The sequence below is a fragment of the Agelaius phoeniceus genome, chromosome 20, assembly GCF_051311805.1.
Source record: "Agelaius phoeniceus isolate bAgePho1 chromosome 20, bAgePho1.hap1, whole genome shotgun sequence".
NCBI classification, from domain to species: domain Eukaryota; kingdom Metazoa; phylum Chordata; class Aves; order Passeriformes; family Icteridae; genus Agelaius; species Agelaius phoeniceus.
Genome location: NC_135284.1, coordinates 7,094,487 through 7,112,731, shown reverse-complemented (window position 1 = coordinate 7,112,731; position 18,245 = coordinate 7,094,487). Strand labels below are relative to the sequence as shown.

The 18,245-nt window shown below is 40.9% G+C and overlaps 1 protein-coding gene across 1 annotated transcript in view; it reads right to left on the bottom strand.

Moving 5' to 3' along the window:
- The window catches only part of RABEP1 (rabaptin, RAB GTPase binding effector protein 1), a 48,331-nt gene that overhangs the window by 28,450 nt on the left and 1,636 nt on the right, over positions 1–18,245 (bottom strand). The window contains exon 2 of the mRNA XM_054646849.2: positions 1,125–1,253. Within this exon, the coding sequence (XP_054502824.2) occupies positions 1,125–1,253 (129 nt within the window). The remainder of the gene's footprint in view (positions 1–1,124; positions 1,254–18,245) is intronic.

Below are 18,245 nucleotides of genomic sequence, written 5' to 3'. Positions count from 1 at the left end.
ATCCATGTATTTCCCTCAGGGCCAAAAAGCTGAATCAATCCTGGTGCTCTCATCCTGATAGAGAATATGGAACCCAGAGCTAATCAAATACTTAAAAGGACATTAATCCTTGTGTAAAAAAAAAACAAGACTCTGTAGCATTAATATTCTCAATTTTCAAATGACAGTATTAAAGATGGGTCTAAACAGCTCCAATGAACATTTAGGAGAGGGTCTTGGAGACAGGGGGAAAACCTTTGGTGGGTGTAAACAAAAGAAAAGTAATTACTTGTATATTCTCCTCTGGTGTCCTTTCACTTCAGTAGCTGTGAAAGTTGGGGTGTTTTTTTCTTCCCCTATCACAATTTATTTTGTATTCTTTGACTGTACCAAAATGGGAGAATTATTGCTGATATCATCAGTAGTGTCTTGTATCTTAAACTTCCTTTCATCCAGCCTTAGAAACACAAGGAAATAGGCTTGCTGTATGATCCAATCTTCATTATGCCTTTGTATTTCTGCTCTCATAAGCTTATACAGCAGCCACAGTCTTAATGCATTGTGTTTTGGCTCTGCTTTCATATGTTAAAGACAGGAAAATCATCAGAATTAGATAAATCAATCTGGCTCACAGAACAGCTATCTCTACTCTCTGATCCTTCATCAGATATTTGAGCTCATATGATTTAAATTTTCCTATAAATTGTGTTATTGAAATAGATGCCCTTGGCTGGTATTAAAACTTTTATAAGGTTTGCCTGCTTACAGCCTACCTCAGGTGGAAATTTAAGACAAATAAATGCTACATTAAAAAAAAGGCCACAGAGTAGAAAAAGCACAGCACCCAGGCTATGTCTTCCCATTTACCAGGTCAGCTTCTGCTCAGAGAGCACACTCTGAATTCAGGAAATTAGTATTAAAACTCACTAGTGGTATTTCTGCATGGACATCAAGTTGCTTTAGTTCCTTTCCACAAAGCAAATCTTTAAATTTAATTCTAAAGTTCATTCTAGAATGCTCAATAGTCACCTATTGAATCTCTTACATTCTTATTATAACTGTCTAAAAGACTATGCTCCGTACAGGGATTATTTGAAGAAGAAGTTCAATAAATTTTAGAATAATTCAGAGAACTAAGAACTTACCTTCCTTAGCCAGGTATAACTCCTTAAATTTTGCTCTCTTTTGATTAAATTCTTGCTCAAGTTGCTGCTTTGTGCGCAGAAATTCTGCATTGACCTTTTCCAATTCTGCTACCCGTTGTAGAAGAGCATCTAAAAATAAAGCAGAAGATAAGGTACGTCACTAACAGTTACCCAGACATCCCATTCTGCAAGGCTGAGGTTTGGGGCTTACTCCTTTTAAAATATCTTTACTTATTAGCTCTGCTCCATGATAATGAGGAAAACTAGCCAGTCCTGTAAGGAACAAAGGAAGGTAGGTTTTCTTTAAACTGTAACACCAAATTTTAATTAAAGATCTCTAGGGAACTAGAGGGAATGTGACAGGGAGTTCTGCAGAAGACAATCTTCCAAAGAAAGCCACAATTTGGTACATACAATGAAGGAAGAAATAGAAATAATTCTGGTGATGGTTTTTTCCCCTGGGAAGTGTGTGAGGGCTGAGCAATAAAGCACCAAGTGCTCAGAGGCTGAGGTCAAAGAAAGCAAAGTGACAGCAGCTCAGCTAACAGCCATGAAAGGGCAAAGCACAGGAAAGAAACCCTGTGAGCTCAAAATCAGGTGCCATCATCAATCCAGTCCTGCATGTTAACCAAAGGATGAACCAGATTACATCTGGAGAAGTTTGCCAGAAGATGACCACAACCTACAGAGAATTAACTGATTGTAAGATCAAACTCTCCTCATTTCCAGCAGGTGAAAATCCTCAAGGGGGCACATACATCACTGTTTTCCATGATTTACCACATCAGCCCTTCATCTGGTGGTACAACAAAAGAAGGAAGAGTAGGAAGCCTACAAAGATTGTTATAACATGCTTATTATTGAAAAACCCCCCATATTATACCATTTTATGATGCTATAAAGACCCCCTACAACCACCAACCTATCTGCATGTGCAATATCAACTTCTTTGCACCTCAAGTTCTGCTCTAGGTGGCAGTTTCACCTTGCACACCTCAGAATTCAAATATGAAATAGAAAAGACTGATGAATCAGAACAAAACACATCTCCCTGCTGCAATGCACTGGGGAAAAAAATGTTCTTCTATATGAGTCTCTGTGTGTTCTGCAAAAGCATTTTGTGGGCATGTTCCAACTCTGCTGTGCAAAGTGAATCACTTCAGTTACAGCCTCTATATAGCACAGACTAGATACACAAAATATTGATCCATCAGAGGTGTTTGTGTATCCCATCCAACACTTCCCACCACATTCAAGTAGTGAAAACACTCCAAAGGCTACACAACTTCAGCATCAAACATCCAGGCTCACAAACAGCTGGAGTCAGCTCTACAGCTTGCAGTGTAAAACACTGGCTGGGCAATGCCATTGAGATGGGGTCAGTTATTTTTGGTACCAGATGACGTAGAGTAAGAGCAGACACAAACAAAAGGAGCTTCTAAGAGCACAGGTATGTTTTACTGATTGCTGGTTATAAGAGCTTATGGTGTTACAAAATATAGCACCTAATCTCTTCAGCTCTGTACTGAATAAAAGAGAAATGCAGATACAGGACTGATGAAATTTTAATGTCGCTTTTTTAAAAAAAATCCTAATTTTGGGGGGGTTTTAATCACTTTAAATACAAACACATAGGTTTTTATGGCCAGCAGAGAGGGGGGTTAGCTCCTTATGTGATAGATCCTTATGTGGATAGTTCAAAACCAACTGCACAGGAGTGTTCTCCAGAAAATGAAAGGAATCTGCAGCAAAGACATTGAGAGCAAAGCTTCAAGTGAGTTCAGAGAGTCTCTGGATCAAAACCAGGGATGAAACACCGTGGAACCAGGTCTGGGTAGGAAAAACACTTCCCAAGGTTAAAGGGTTGCCTTTGATCTCTTGCTGAAGTCTTGCAAAGGGAAGGGGTTTGCCTGTGCTTCCACTCCCCACAGTCCTGTGCAGAGCCTGCAGCCACTGTGGCACCTCCTGCTGCACCATCCCACCGAGAGCTGGGCTGGCCCCAAGGAGCTGGGCTTGAGCTCAGCTTCAGCTCCTCAAGGGAAACTCCTGCAGGCACTGGAGCCTCAGGGAGCTGTGTGCCAGCGCCAGCCAGGCAGCTCTGCATCCACAGGTACCACCCTGCAGCCTCCAGCACATGTTCCAGCTCAACAAGGAGGAATCTGGACATCATTCACCTTGCACACACTCTTTTGAAGACCACACAAATAAACTGTTTCATTCTACAGTTAGTAATCCTGAAAGTTAAATCAACTGTAGACTCAACTCTCCTGCCCTCAAAGATGACTCGAGCATTCCTTGTTTACTTAATTCCCTTTCCATCTTCCTTCAGCAGAGAGACAGCAGCAGCTGTGCTGCTGCTCCCATCAGAAAGTGCAAAGCAACCAAGCTGTACTTCTTCTGAAGGTGTGAGCTGCCTCTGCTGAGGTTGGAAGGGCAAGAGGACACCCCAAGAGCAGAATGTTCAAGTGCTTTCAGCTGGGGAAACAACAGACTCATCCTTTTGAAATCTTCCTGCCCAAACAGAAAGAGGGAAGGCAGAGTCACCAAGAAGGAAATGAAATTTAAATATTTACATTTTTTACAGTATTCTCCCCTCTCTACAGCCTGGCAGTTATGTCTAAAAAGTAATAAATAAATAACTAAATAATCAACCCCCTCCACAACTGAGCTCTGGCAGCTGTCAGGGCCAGCTGCAGGCATTCAAAATAACAAGCACTTTAAGATCTCAACTGCAGGTCATCCATCACTGCAACTGTGCAGTAACATTGTTCTTTCAATTCTATACTAAGTTTAAAGTGGTTTTACCACCTGTGCTACATATACAGCTCAGGACAGACCTCAGCACATTCCCACTGCAGTGAGACAAGGCACAAACTTGAGGACAACAGGCTTTATAGGTCAGCATCAATCCCCTCAAATGCACCTGCATTTAGAAGTAAAAGTGAAATAAAGTTTATTTTCTGAGACACCCTATCAACTACCACCTTTCTTTTAAGTGATTAGGTTTACAAAGAAATTATTTTCTTCTTCAGAGGTACAATTTCTACAAAAGCCATATAGTCACTTCCCAAAACACAAGTGTGATCCCAAGCCCCAGGCACAGGTACCCTCGGGCTCCATGGCACAGATTAGAGTCCACCTGGACATGCACTGGAGTCAATGGCAGCAAATGGGCTCATCCATAGATTTCCAATTAGGCCTTTGTTATTTATCACTTAATTCGCACTCTGAATTTAGGTCCAACTCACCCCAGGCTTATAAGAGAGCTGAAAAAGAAAACTTAAATTGCTATCAACTTAAAGGCAGCCCCAAAGCAAGCCATCTATTTACAGGCAGCACTGCCTGGGCTGCCATCAATGTTTAACCAGGTATGGGGCAGAGCAAACACAGCCGAGATGGGCAGCGCTGCTGGAGCCCTGCCCGCTGCCACCGGAGCCAGGGGCAGCACCGGCACAGAACACTCTGGATTTCCTCACAGAACGCTCTGGATTTCCTCACAGAAGACCTAATTCCCTATTTAGGGCCCGAAGTCATCAAGAAATGAACAAAAATCCTAAAGAAACCCCCAAAAATCCTATCGATTTCTTAGCTTTGGAAATAGCACCGAGAAAACTTTAAATTAAAATTGATAGCCAAACTAAAAAAATCCTAACAAGAAATCCTTCTGGCCAACAATTTAAAATAGTGGTTTTTCACAGATTATTAGGCTAAAAATGCTACAGATGACAACATTATAGATGCCAATTAAATCAGTAACTTTATTTCTAGCTAGCAACACAGATTTTGCAGAGACACTCAGGTCAGACACAGGGATCCCCATCTCCTGTGGAGCACTGACATTACAGCAAAGCACAGTGAATGTCATCAGGTGCCTTAACCAGGGAGAAGAACTCAAAAGAAGGGCAGCAAAATCCATTTCAGAGCAGACTCATTGATTTGCAGGAGAACCATGAAACTGCTGCAATACATGAAGAGAAACTCTAGTGGAAAAAGCTACAGCTTTCTCTTAACCCACTGCACAGCAAAATTCCAATTCTAGGAAAACACAGGAAAAACATACATTTCTTACTGACTAGTTATTTATATGCTGTTCCACAGATCAGCTCCAAAAAGAGTTGGATTTTATTTATGACAGTTTCCAGTTACACAAACATGTAGCGATCGTTCCAGAACTAAGACAGACAAAGCTGATTATCAATAAGACTATTTTTGAGTACCAGGTCTATTTATAAAATTAATGCCATAGAGCTTTCTGCTTGATATTTAAAGAGTCAAACATGAGATCAAGAGTCCAGTCCAACATAGCTGAAATATGAAAACAGAGCAGAAAAAACCTACATGTACAACCAACTTTTTGGATACAAAAAAATACATAGTTTCTGTCATTTTCTACAATTCTTTTGTTGGTATCATTGCTTGAGACAGAAGTATGGAAAATACTTATTTCTATGAGTATGAGTTTCTACTATAACTTTCTACTATTTTCTATGAGCACTAATTTTCAATCATCATGACATCATTCTGGAGCCACAATTATGCTACTTCATAAACTTTTAATCTAGGTCTGCCACCAGACCTTTCATATGGACTGCTAAAAGCTTTTCTTTATTGTACTCAAACAGGATTTGATGAAAAAAGACAACCAACCTCCCCCCGAGTCTTACAATAAACCCCAATTTAAACCACATAAACCCCCAATAAACCCCAGGTGTTTGCATGAGGCACTCAGGAGCAAAGGAACAAATAAAGGTTCTTTGAATAAGCATGTTAAACAGAAGCAATTCCTGACTTATGACATGGGGCTGCTTTTTTTCAAGAAATGACTGCTCTTTTATACAGCTATCCAACAGCAGCAGATCAAACTGGAGGGAAAAAAATAACCAGGAAGAAAAGAATTACTTGCTTTTCTCCAACTTGCACTTGCAAGCATCAAGCATTTTATTTACTGGGCCAAATGGCTCAAGCTCACTGGTCACACACTTTCCTTCTTTTATTTGAGGGCAGAGAATGACCCCGGACTTCTCACTTGCCACCTTCTTTTTCAGAGTGGCACCAAACACCTCCAATTGTCACAGGTCCCCTTTCAGAGCTTTAAACTGTGTGTGGTGAGAACTCAACCCCAGAAAGGGGAAAACCAGGGGGTTCTGCCTCACAGCCCTGCCCTGACACAGAACCTGGAACTCAACATCAGAAAAAGGAAAAGCAGGGGGTTCTGCCCCACAGCTGAGCCCTGGCACAGGACCTGGAGTTCAGCCCCAGAAAAAGGAAAAGCAGGGGGTTCTGCCCCACAGCTGAGCCCTGGCACAGCACCTGGAACTCAGCCCCAGAAAAAGGAAAAGCAGGGGGTTCTGCCCCACAGCCCTGCCCTGGCACAGGACCTGGAGTTCAGCCCCAGAAAAAGGAAAAGCAGGGGGTTCTGCCCCACAGCTGAGCCCTGGCACAGCACCTGGAATTCAGCCCCAGAAAAAGGAAAAGCAGGGGGTTCTGCCCCACAGCCCTGCCCTGGCACAGAACCTGGAACTCAATATCAGAAAAAGGAAAAGCAGGGGGTTCTGCCCCACAGCCCTGCCCTGACACAGAATCTGGAACTCAACATCAGAAAAAGGAAAACCAGGGGGTTCTGCCCCACAGCTGAGCCCTGGCACAGCACCTGGAGTTCAGCCCCAGAAAAAGGAAAAGCAGGGGGTTCTGCCCCACAGCCCTGCCCTGGCACAGCACCTGGAATTCAGCCCCAGAAAAAGGAAAAGCAGGGGGTTCTGCCCCAGAGCCCTTCCCTGGCACAGCACCTGGAATTCAGCCCCAGAAAAAGGAAAAGCAGGGGGTTCTGCCCCACAGCCCTGCCCTGGCACAGCACCTGCTCCCAGCACTGAGCTGCTCTGCAGAAGGAGCTCAGGCAGTTCCCCCTTTTGGGCAGTGCAGCTTTCAGACACTGCTGCATTCATCCAGCCATTTCTGGCTGATTGTGCAGCTGAAGGTTATTTGACATCCACAATTTGTTCTCTATTGACTAAACATTCACAGGCAAACAATCCAGTACCAATTTAAGGCCAAATCCATAAAAACTTGGTATTGCTGACAAATGGAGGTATCACCATGCAGATCAGAGCCTTGCTGCATTATATCTGTTACAGAAGCTTTATATTTATTACAGTAAATCAGCAAGTGCAGGATGAAAAATATTCAGCCAAGCACTGTATGTTACCAACATCTAAACATGTAATAAATACTCTATTAACATCAAGTGGAAGTTTGCAATATATTATTAAAGTTTTAAAGTAATGTTATTTTTAATTGAAGCTGATGACAAACATCTTTCCACTATAGCCTCTAATCTCAGTAGTGCCTATTCCTACTCTTTATTTTTCTTTTTTTTATGTTAAACACTGTGTGACATCCTACATTAAGGATTTTAGAGAGAAAATGAAAAGCCATAACTAAATTAAGTATTAAAATCTGAAGAAATTTAAATGTTTGAATAAATAGGAGGACTCTCTTCTATAATACAATCAAGAATCACAGAATGGTTTGGGCTGGAAGGGACCTTAAAGATCATCTCATTACAAACCCCCAGCTTGTGCAGGGACACCTTCCATTAGATGAGGTTTCTCCAAGCCCTGTCCAACCTGGCCTTGGACACTCCCAGGGATGAGGCAGCCACAAGAAGAGAACAAGCAAAAAGGGGAGAGAAAACAAAGGTCCTTTAAATGGCTTAACTAAACCTGCAGAGATAAACAGCCACATGCAGTAACAACTAAGAGATTTTCCCCTACTGTGTAACAGCACAGTAAACATCTTTATGCACAACTACAAGGAAAAGAAGGCCAACACACAGTTTCTCCTTCCCCATTTTTTTTTTCCACTTCCACTTCCCATTTTTTCTCCCTTTTCACAGCACTCACAATGTGTTAACTACTTCCTTGCTTTGTTACTGCCTCCTTCATCTTCTTTCCTGGACACAAAAGCAGGCAGCTGCTTCCTGACATCCAGATCTCCATCTCATGACACTCCATTTCACCCAGAAAAGGAAAATCACACCTGACTTCCAGTTTGGTAAACCCACTTCATGTGACAAGTAATGCACTTCTATACACTTAGTCATTCTGACCCCAGGTTAACTTAAGTCTAGTTTTAAATTTATGCTTAGTTAACCATTATTCACATTGGACTGCAGTGGAACACTGCTCGCTCACATCAAGTATCATGGGAATGCATTTAAACATGGATATCTATGCTGACAAAAGTGAGCTTGAATTTTTTTCCAACAGTTTGTTTTCATTTGCCAAAAGCATTATTTCTTCCCAAGGACAGTCCCCTACCTCCATCATTATAGCCTGGCTTTTTGTACATCCCTGCTCACCAGAGTAGCTGCTTCTCTCTTTTTACTGGGCTGCCATCAGAACTCTCAGTTCTGTGCACACAGTCTTCTCCAGAGTAGTCCCAACTTAATGCACAAGAAGTTTTACCATCCTTAGTTTTCACTCTATTTCATCTCTGCCACTGATGTTTTGGTGAGAACAATTTATCAAGAAATTTCAGGAAAACACAATTGGTTAGCATTTTTTCCCCAAGAAAATCAACCACACTCTGTGCTTTATCAATCATTTGAATAATTTAAATAGGGCAGCAGTGGATGAATCACAGAGTTGGAAAAGTCAACCAGACAACACCATTAATGGAATCCTATGGAAAGGATTTTGGCTGTATCCTGCTGCTACCACCAGTGAATCTCCTCAGAAACACAGTGTTGCTAAGCTTGAATGCATATCAGAGTATTTCAAAAGTCAACAGCAAGCTACAGTCTGGTGAACTTTGAATTCATCTACAGTGACACAAAATGGAGAGAGCAGAGTTACCAATCTCATCTCAATCACCAGCATTTTCCCTGCTCCATCAGTGCTTGCATCTTGTTCCTCTTGCTCTAACAATTTTTCTTTTTTATAACCGCTCTTTTCAGGAGGATCAATTTGGAAAAACAGAACAAAACAAACAAAAAACCAAACCAAAGCCGCTCAGTGTCTCCTTGGATTTATGAAGAGGGTTATTTACTCTACAGGCTGTGGGCATTTACTCAGACCAGTCACTGCTAGAGCAAACAAGAGCAGCGTGATGGCAGCACGGAACTGGGCACGGTGAAGTCCCCAAGAATTGGGCACATTTCTCCAAGAGGGTTCACAGCTGGATTCCACCGCTGCCAGCCTAGGTAGATCCCCACACCCTGCAGGCACGGCAAAGCTCTCGGAGAATTTCACACATCTGAGCTCAGACAATGCAGCTGTCAAACGCTTCACACCCGTCCCTGCCCCTTTATTTCACCAGCCTGTCCCTCCTCATTACCTGCAAGACAAACACCAACAGAGGGTGGTTAAAGCAGGCACAGAGGCTCCGCCAGCCTGGAACCAGACCTCCAGCACAGCCACCTATTCCCTTCCACGGCATTTGAAAACAAGTCCCCAAAAATGTCAACTCACATAAATCTTCCTGACCAAAGCAAGACTGAAAATATGAATGAGCCTTCGTATTTATACAGGAATATTTCTGCCAAGTTTTTCCACGCTACCACGTCTCATCATTTGTATGATATAACCAAAATATCCAGAACTGGATTACACGTGGCAGTTCCACTTGACACTGAGGTTTTCAGTGTGTCTTCCCAGCAAAAGAAAATTTAAGTTGAGGATATTGTCTGTTTTAGTAAACCAGCAGGAATCTGCTGTTCTGATGAAATAAAAATATTTCAGATTGAGAGCCATTTAGGGGGAAATTCTGATACGCATTTCATTTTACAGGAGACCCCCTACACAATTTGCACTCTGAGCACCACTAATATAACTGTTCTCTTAAAATGTAAACATTTGCTAAACCCAGACAACAGACTGATTTTCTTTCAAGATAATTTAATTGCTGACTCATTTGCAGTGGGAGGAAAAAAATCCCTGTGACACCTTATTATATGTTTATCACTTCGCCTACAGATTTATTAAAGGCTGTCCTCTTCAGGCAGAAAAATGGGAATAAAGTATGACTCAACTCTCAGGAAAAAACAACCAACAAAACAACACAAAACAACCCTACTGCATTGTTCTCTTTGATATAGTAAGTTAATATATAAAAGAAAACCATTACATTAATTCCAAAATTCCCCCAGACACCACTAGTCTGAGATCTTGTGCTGTCTTGCTGTTTGTCATGGGGCCAAGAATTGAGGTGCAGCTTTGAGAGCATTCAGGCTACAGACCACCCCAGGTACTCTTCTTCCCAATTTCTGAGCAGAAAGAACAAATTAATGATAACCTAACATGCTCAAAAATTCAAAGGCAGGTAACAAAAGTGAAATATAGCTCGACCAAGAAGGTGATGTGGAAGAAACCAGAAAGAAGCCAATGTTTGTGAAATTGATACAGGCAATGGCTTTTGTAATTTACCATTGCTACAGGTATGAGGATATTGCCATTTAAAGCAAATTGGCATCTTTATGGACATTTTCAAAAGTTGAAATAACCACAAGAGCATGGAAACTTATTTCCACATGCACAGCTACCAGACAGCAATACAGTAATTTCACAGGTACCAGAAAAACTTCAGAAACAGCAGCAACTCATGAGTTATGGATGTGAACAAGCAGCACAAAAGGGAGTCAACACCTGATTTCTTTCCCACTGTGGTTCCCTATCCCTTGCTACATAATCTGGCCACTCAAATTGGTATACAGAGAATAAACTGGGAAAGAGAACAGGTAAAAACTTACTTTCCACAAATAGCAATTTTAAAATTTTAGTTGCCAGAACAGCAGGTTGTAGGCATGAAAAAATGGTGCTGTAGAGTAGCCACTTAAAGGTTATAAATCTTAATAAATGGCCTGGAAAAGACTGTTCCTAGATATATGTATGGAGACATTGTGATGATAAATATAGTATAACAAATAATAATAAGAAAAGACAATTAACATCTTTATTTGATAAGGAACAGGATACAGATCCTATTATTTGGAGCAAGGTTTTGACAGCAATTTAATAGGTTCCCTGAGAACAACAGACTAGTACTCCTCCAAGCCTCTAGAATTCATTTCTTGACAGAAAATACTGCTGAGATTCTATATATTCATATTTTTTGCTACCACTTATCAACTACATGAATTCCTGAACAGTTAAAAAGGAAGAAAATCCTCCTCCTCCAGCATGAAATTTTCAAATGATTTAAAATATTCCAGGGGTTTAAGCAATACAGAATGGAGAAGCTTGACTAAGCCTGCAGTTACAATCATTTTAAATCAATTTCTGTACTGGTGGTCATCTGCCAGGGTAACTCAGCACTCCCACCTCACTGTGAGCACACGTGCCTTTTACCCCCACCCCGCTATGGGAGCTTTTGACAGCAGTGACAGCATCAGAAGTGACACGGGAAAAAGCTGGAGGGTGGGAGGGGAGTGGGTCTCAAGCCAGGCCCAAAGCAGACCACACCTAGCACTCAGCTGAGCACAGAGCAGAGCTGACACACACGTGGCAATGAACACACAGACCAGAGTAAACTGTGAAAAAAACGTCAGAGCAATACCCTTGGACTCTCATATTATTACTGTGTGGTCTACACCCTTCCTTTATGCCAGCTCTAAGGCTTATCAGGTCTTCCACTAAATTAAACTAATGAATGCAGCAGTGAGTAGTTCTCAGCTGGGTGATTGAGCTGAACTGGGCTCAGTGATGGGTCCAATGTGCAGAGCTGGCACAAAGGCAATGAGGGAAACACGACTGTGGGAGCAGGAAGAAAAGAGCAGGAACACTTCTTTCAGCAGCAGCAACCTTCTAGACTGGCTCAGCTGCAACATGAAACCACAGCCTATGGGTACAGTCTGATTATCAGTTTAACCTAAGTGCTTGCTGTCTGCCAAAAGAAACAGACTGGCCTTGCTTCTGTCCCCCACTCTCCCTTGTGGCTACTGAGATTGGTGTAGTCATGCAGCAGAACTTACTTTTTAAAGACTTGATGACTGATATTTGTAAGTGATAAATGACCTTTTTCAAACCCTGATTTCTATTCAGACTCTCCAGGGGAAGCTGACAAACTTAATTGGTATTAGAAAGCAAATTCCAAAGCTCAGGTTTCCCACTAGTGTTTGTACACACTCAGGTTTTGAACAAATGCAGCTGAAAGAGTTGCACTGCACTGCAGTTTCCAGTATAGAAGTGCTTAGACTGGTACAAAACCTAGAGCTGAAGATAAAAATACATCAGAAAACATTCCTGTCCCACAATAAGATTAGGCTCGCATTTACTCTTACTGGAAAGCAAATACACAGTCAGATTAGACATTGTAGCAGGCCATTACAGCCCCTCCCGATGGATCCTCAGCTAAATGTAATCCTCAGTGCCTGCAACAAATTTAACTTTGTAACATCAGGAGTTAAAGCACCAGTTGGATATTTAACATCTTTATCTCCAGTTTCATCTGAGACTCCAACAGAAGCTGTGAAGACCAGACAGACAGCTCTAATATCTTCACAGCTAGAAATGTCACTCAAGCATAGAACCCAGAGTTTGCCTAATTGCCTTCCCATTAATTTCACATGGGAGAAGATACAAACAGACATTGCAAGCTGGCAATTAAGAAAATCTTACTTGAAACCAATCTTTAAAAGAAAATTTAAAAGATGCAGTATATGACATAAAGATGCCAGCCTGTCAGATGATCTGAATTAACAGAGCCGAATTTATGCTTTGTATTTCACCAAAATAAACCAGGTAACACCACAGATAAAATGTATCAGAGGGATTTTGGCACAGGTTACTGTTAATGTAAGATGAATGTTCCAATTCTTGTGCCTGAAGTCAATGGGAGGCTAATATGAACTCCTGTAAGCCTTAGGAAAGACAATTTTCTTAAAGGATACTGGACATGAAAATTTATTGTAGATGGTTAAAATACTTACTGCTTGAGCAAGAACTTCTAGCAGTCCTCTGTGTTTCTTCCTGTGTAGATTAAGGCAACGGCACTGAACACCCAGATGTAAGGATTGTATTATACTCTGTGGTTTTATCTGCATTACTGTTTGCAAGTTACTGCTTTGTTATTTTTTTAAAGCAACCAACCATGGTGCTGCCTCCTCATTTTGCACAGCACTGATGCAGCATAGATGAAAATAAATCACTTCTGTTGGGCAGTATTTTAATGGTGACCAGCCATGCAAATACAAAGTTACCCTACCAAGGCAGGGTGTGGGGGATAAACAGTTATACAGGAAACACCTACAAAAACGGTGAAAGAGGTGTTCCTCCTTTTGTTGTGCATATTCCTCTCCTTTGTTGCCATTTAAACAGCACTGCAAATCTTGTTGCAATTATCTATGAGCTAAAAACGTGTATTGGCAGAAGATACAATACAAACCACACAGTCTATTCAGGGCAGTGGCTTAAAGGCATGGGAAGACCATTATAATCGACAATGCTGGTTTGGTTTGATCCCCAGGTAATCCTTCCCTCTCACCTCCAGGCTATTCCCTCTGGCATACACAGTTAATGCCACCATTGCCTTCCAGTTATTGATTCCAATTCACTTTGTCATGTATAACTTCTGTTATTGCATTTTTGCTCCACAGCTCTACCAAAAAACACTTTCAAAAACCACAAAATACAACAAGATAAATATTAATAAAATCCCACCCAAATTTAAATTTCTTCTCAGTGTGACTCACCACAGTAAGGCTTATTAAGTGCTTTTGGCTTATTAAGTAACTAAAAATCAGACTGCCTTTTTTTTTTTCACTCCAGGATTCTGGTTATTTTTCAGTTCCTAACCCAGCCAGACACACATGACAGGGCCCTTAACTGCACACAGAACCAAATGAGCAGATCACAGCTCTGCTGTTTCCTGTCCTCCTCTCAACTGATACCAACTTTCAGAACTGCTCTGATAGCCAAAAGATGGAACATTTCTATTTCCAAGAGGCATAAGTTAACTTCCAACAATGAATTTTTTGCAATCTCTGAGGCCCTTATCTACTGCAGTTTATAAAGATACCAAGGTATTAAAGAATTAGATGTCAGCCAACCTTGTGATTAGGTAACTGAAGTTCACTGCTTCAAAATTGTATAATCTGTTCTGAAAAACCACTCAGAACCTGAACATGCATAAGGCAGGGCTGAAAAGCAGATAAGTAGCTCTGTATACCAAGAATAAAGCACAATGAGATCTTCCTTCCTGAGTGACAGAACCTGGAGAGCTCTTAAATAAAGAAAAATGTATTTTAAAAAGAGTAAAAAAGCTAAGATTCAGCATATCTAGGGAGCCATATTGCTTGGAAAAGACATTTTTCACTAAGGAAGTTTGTAGAGTCATGCAAGTTTCTCCAGAAGAGGAAGAATAGAGGGATGGGTGTGATGCCACAGAGCAGAGCAAGGCCTGGAGCAGCCAAAACAGGGCAAGGTCCAGGGGTTACCCCCAGAGCAGAGGTTGCAAAAGGCAAGAAGAGCAATATTAAAGAAGCTGAGGTGGTGGCTGGGAAGGAGGAAACCAGAGGAGCTGCTGAAGAGCAGCAGTTGCCCAAGACACTGCCAAATGACTGACTGGGTGTTTGACCAGGGAGGGAGCAAAAACCTGAGAGCAAAGAGCAAGCAAGGCCACGTTTCTGCTGCTTGGCTGTGTGGAGCAGGAATTGCCAGAGGAGATGGAAACAGACATAAAAGGTGATTCAAGAGCTTTTATTCTTCATTGTACTGAAGGAGCCAGGCCTGGGAAGAGAAGTGGAGGATAGGAACAGGAAGGAGGGAAGCACCACCACAAGTCAGCTGAACACCAAGGGGAGTTGTGGCTGACAGAAGGAGAATGGGGAAAAAAAAAATAAATGTACACAATTCCTCATTATATCAGTGGTCATGCTGCAGTTCTGCACTCTTAGGGTACTACAGACACTGCTTGTAGAGTAACAGGACAACTCAGAAGTTTTCTCAGGTACTTTCCAGGTAAAAAAACCCTCCTCCTTCTGAATAGCACAGAAATATTAACCAAGGGTACACTGCTCACTTGTTCTTCCTATGCCAATTTACAGAAAAATATCAAATGATCTAAATTTTTCCAGAGATAATTCATCATCATGCTTAACTGACTATACTATGACTAAAATGACACAATGCTTACCCTATTTATAGAATAACTTGTGGAGTGTAGTATACCATTAATGCAGCCACTACTAAATCAGACACTAAAATCAACTCTGCAAGTAAAGGCTGAACCACTGAGAAGTACCAGACCTTTTATGTAGAAGATGTTCCTCTGAAAAACACACACACAATGTCTTTCATAGCAGCCTTGTTAGTAAGTGTTGCTTATCAATGTTACCAGTTCTTACCTTGAAAGACTTCAGTCAGAGTAAAACCATAATCTCAAACTCAGGCTTTTTCTTTTTTTTTTTTTTTTAACTACATATTTAGTATTTTTTAAGAAGAGTGTAGTTCAAATACCTAAATTCAGGATAGAAAACTTCACATCTGAGAAGCACTTTTTAATAAAATGCCTGGAGTGAAAACCCAGCAAGTCTGCCAGTCAACCATCACCCATAATGAAGCCAATGGGATTTGGTCCACTCCCACACTGACAGAAATTGTTTGGTTTAGCTTCTTGAAAGTTTTAAAACAAAATTCCTTCTTCAATCACTTTCAAGAGAGTGCATACAAACTAGTTTCACAGTGGGAATCCAGTCCACCCACCAAGGGCTATGGGAAAGCAGTTAAGCATCCAGAGGCACCAGGCCAGGAAGGGAAGAAAACACATTACTAAGTCCATCTTCTCCATGACAATGGTGAAGTGGCCAAGAAGCAATAAAAATGGGCAAAGAATTTACATCTGCCAGTGTCCAAAATGCAAGAGAGAGTCAGTCCATAGGTTAAAGCATATTCATGGTGCCTTCTGGCAGATCAACAGGTAATGATAAAGGACATGGTCAGGGTATTTTGCAAAATTAGGAGATTTGCAATTTTACTTCAACAGGAAAACAGACACCCAAATGTGGATATTCCCATTTCAGAGCAAACTGACCTGCTGACCAGATCAAAACTTCCTTAGTAACATGTACATTCAAGGTGTCTGTTTTATTTTTGAAACCAAATTCCAGATTTGTCCACTGAAATGACAAAAAAACACACAGCCTAAAAAAAAATTAAGTGTGAATGCTTGTCTTTTAATTAAAATGCATTTTTAGTATATTAGTAATAATATTGCTATAATATTAGTAATAATATAGTAATAATATCAGTAATTACTGAATAATAATAAAGCAAGGACCAAGCAAAATGAAAGTGAGGGAAGAAATTTTTTTGCCTCTTGGAAAGTACCAACAATTTTGAAGTTACTCCCCCAGGGATAAGAGTTTGACATTTGACAGTTGCATCAACAAGGCAGAGCTGAACATCAGCACTCATGGCCAGTCCCCTACAAACCACACCTAGCTTGGAGATGAGTAATAGCATTTTTAGATCCTTGAATTTTGTTTAAAAGTGATATACTTACAAGGAAAATAAGTGGAAATATAAAAGCACCTGAGGTTTTGTTAGTGAATTTTCTCTGTGACATCCCTGTCCTCTCCACCAGCAACGCTTGTCCCTGGAGTGTGTGACAGTGACAGCAAGTCCCAGCTCTTATTGGGATCCTGGATCATTGACACAGGGACACAATGGGGATCCCAGACTGCTGGTGGCACCAAAATCAATATGGCAACATCCTCCAATCTTCCATCTACAGCTGAGCAGTTCCTCTCCACTGAGAGCTGGCACTGCCTCCCACCACTCCCAGACTGACACTTTTTACTGGCCTAAGTTACTCCAATACTGGATCAATTCCTTGTGCCAGCAAGTTCTTATTAAAATATTTGATAGACCGTGCCATTAACAGTTTATCACTGAACAATATCAATGGATATGCTAATTATCAGTCTGATTGCACTAATGGTTTAAGTTTAGAGCAGTAAGAAGAGTTTAATAATTGGCCTATCATTCTAATTAACTTTAGTATTGAAGAAATAATGTTTTATGTTACTGCAGTTCCTTCATCGAAGTGTTTTCCAGAAATGAGAAGGAGAATTAAATCCTGAGAATTCTGATAGGGAAAAGCTATGCCAACACATTTTGTTTGGCAACCTTACATTGAGAGATGGCAAGCACCCAGATCCAAACTAAACCCAGGGAGCCTGGGAGGTTTGAATTTTGAATATTATATTCAAAGTAAAAATATTTTGAAAAATAAGACATTACAGCTGTGGTAAAGCAATCTAGACAACACACATAAATTAAAATCTCTCCAAAAAAAGCCCCTTGACCAGGATCAGCAGGCAGCACACACCTACCTACCTGCAGCACAGGGCAAGATCATGAGCTCCCAGCACAGAGCACAAAGCTCCAGCAGCAGCCAAGGGCTGCCCTCAGCCTCCCTGTGATTCTTATCATATAGAAACTCTGTTACCCCACACGGTGGATTAGAGGGTTATTAATGTCTCCACCAATTCAAAGTACAAACCAGGGTAGGACACAACGCCCATTCTTTTCCTATTTCTCTGCACTATTCCTTCCCCTATTCTTGGGCCCATTTTCATTGCAGTGCAGGCTTTAGAATACAAAACAATTTCTACATTAATTCCTCTCATGTTGTTTCAATATGTTATTTCTACCACAGCAGAAAAAGTAGTAGTTTTATATTTGCTTTCCACAAAACAAATCGTAGCGGATGTGTCTTGCATGAGTAAAGAATGCATAAGTTATTTATAATCAATATAAGTAATTATAAAAACCCATTATTTTTCCTTAGGGAAACATACTAATCCAGTTTTATTTTGTCATATGTTATCTTAAATTGGAGGTTATGCTACTCCTTTAAGCAATAAATCCAGTGCACACAACTAAAGATATGAAAGAATTAATTTCTTGATTTTTTCCACGTTAAAATAGAACACTTTCAAGGCACACTTTTGATAAATTACTTACAAACAAAAGCAACACAAATGAGAACAACAAAGTGGATAAAAACCCCAAACTCGGCCTATGGTTGCCAAAGGAGGATGGGGAGAGGAACCATTTTAGGAGCTCCAATTCTTCAGTGTAGGACACAGCAACCACTTTCAGAATTCACCCAACTTTCCAGCCA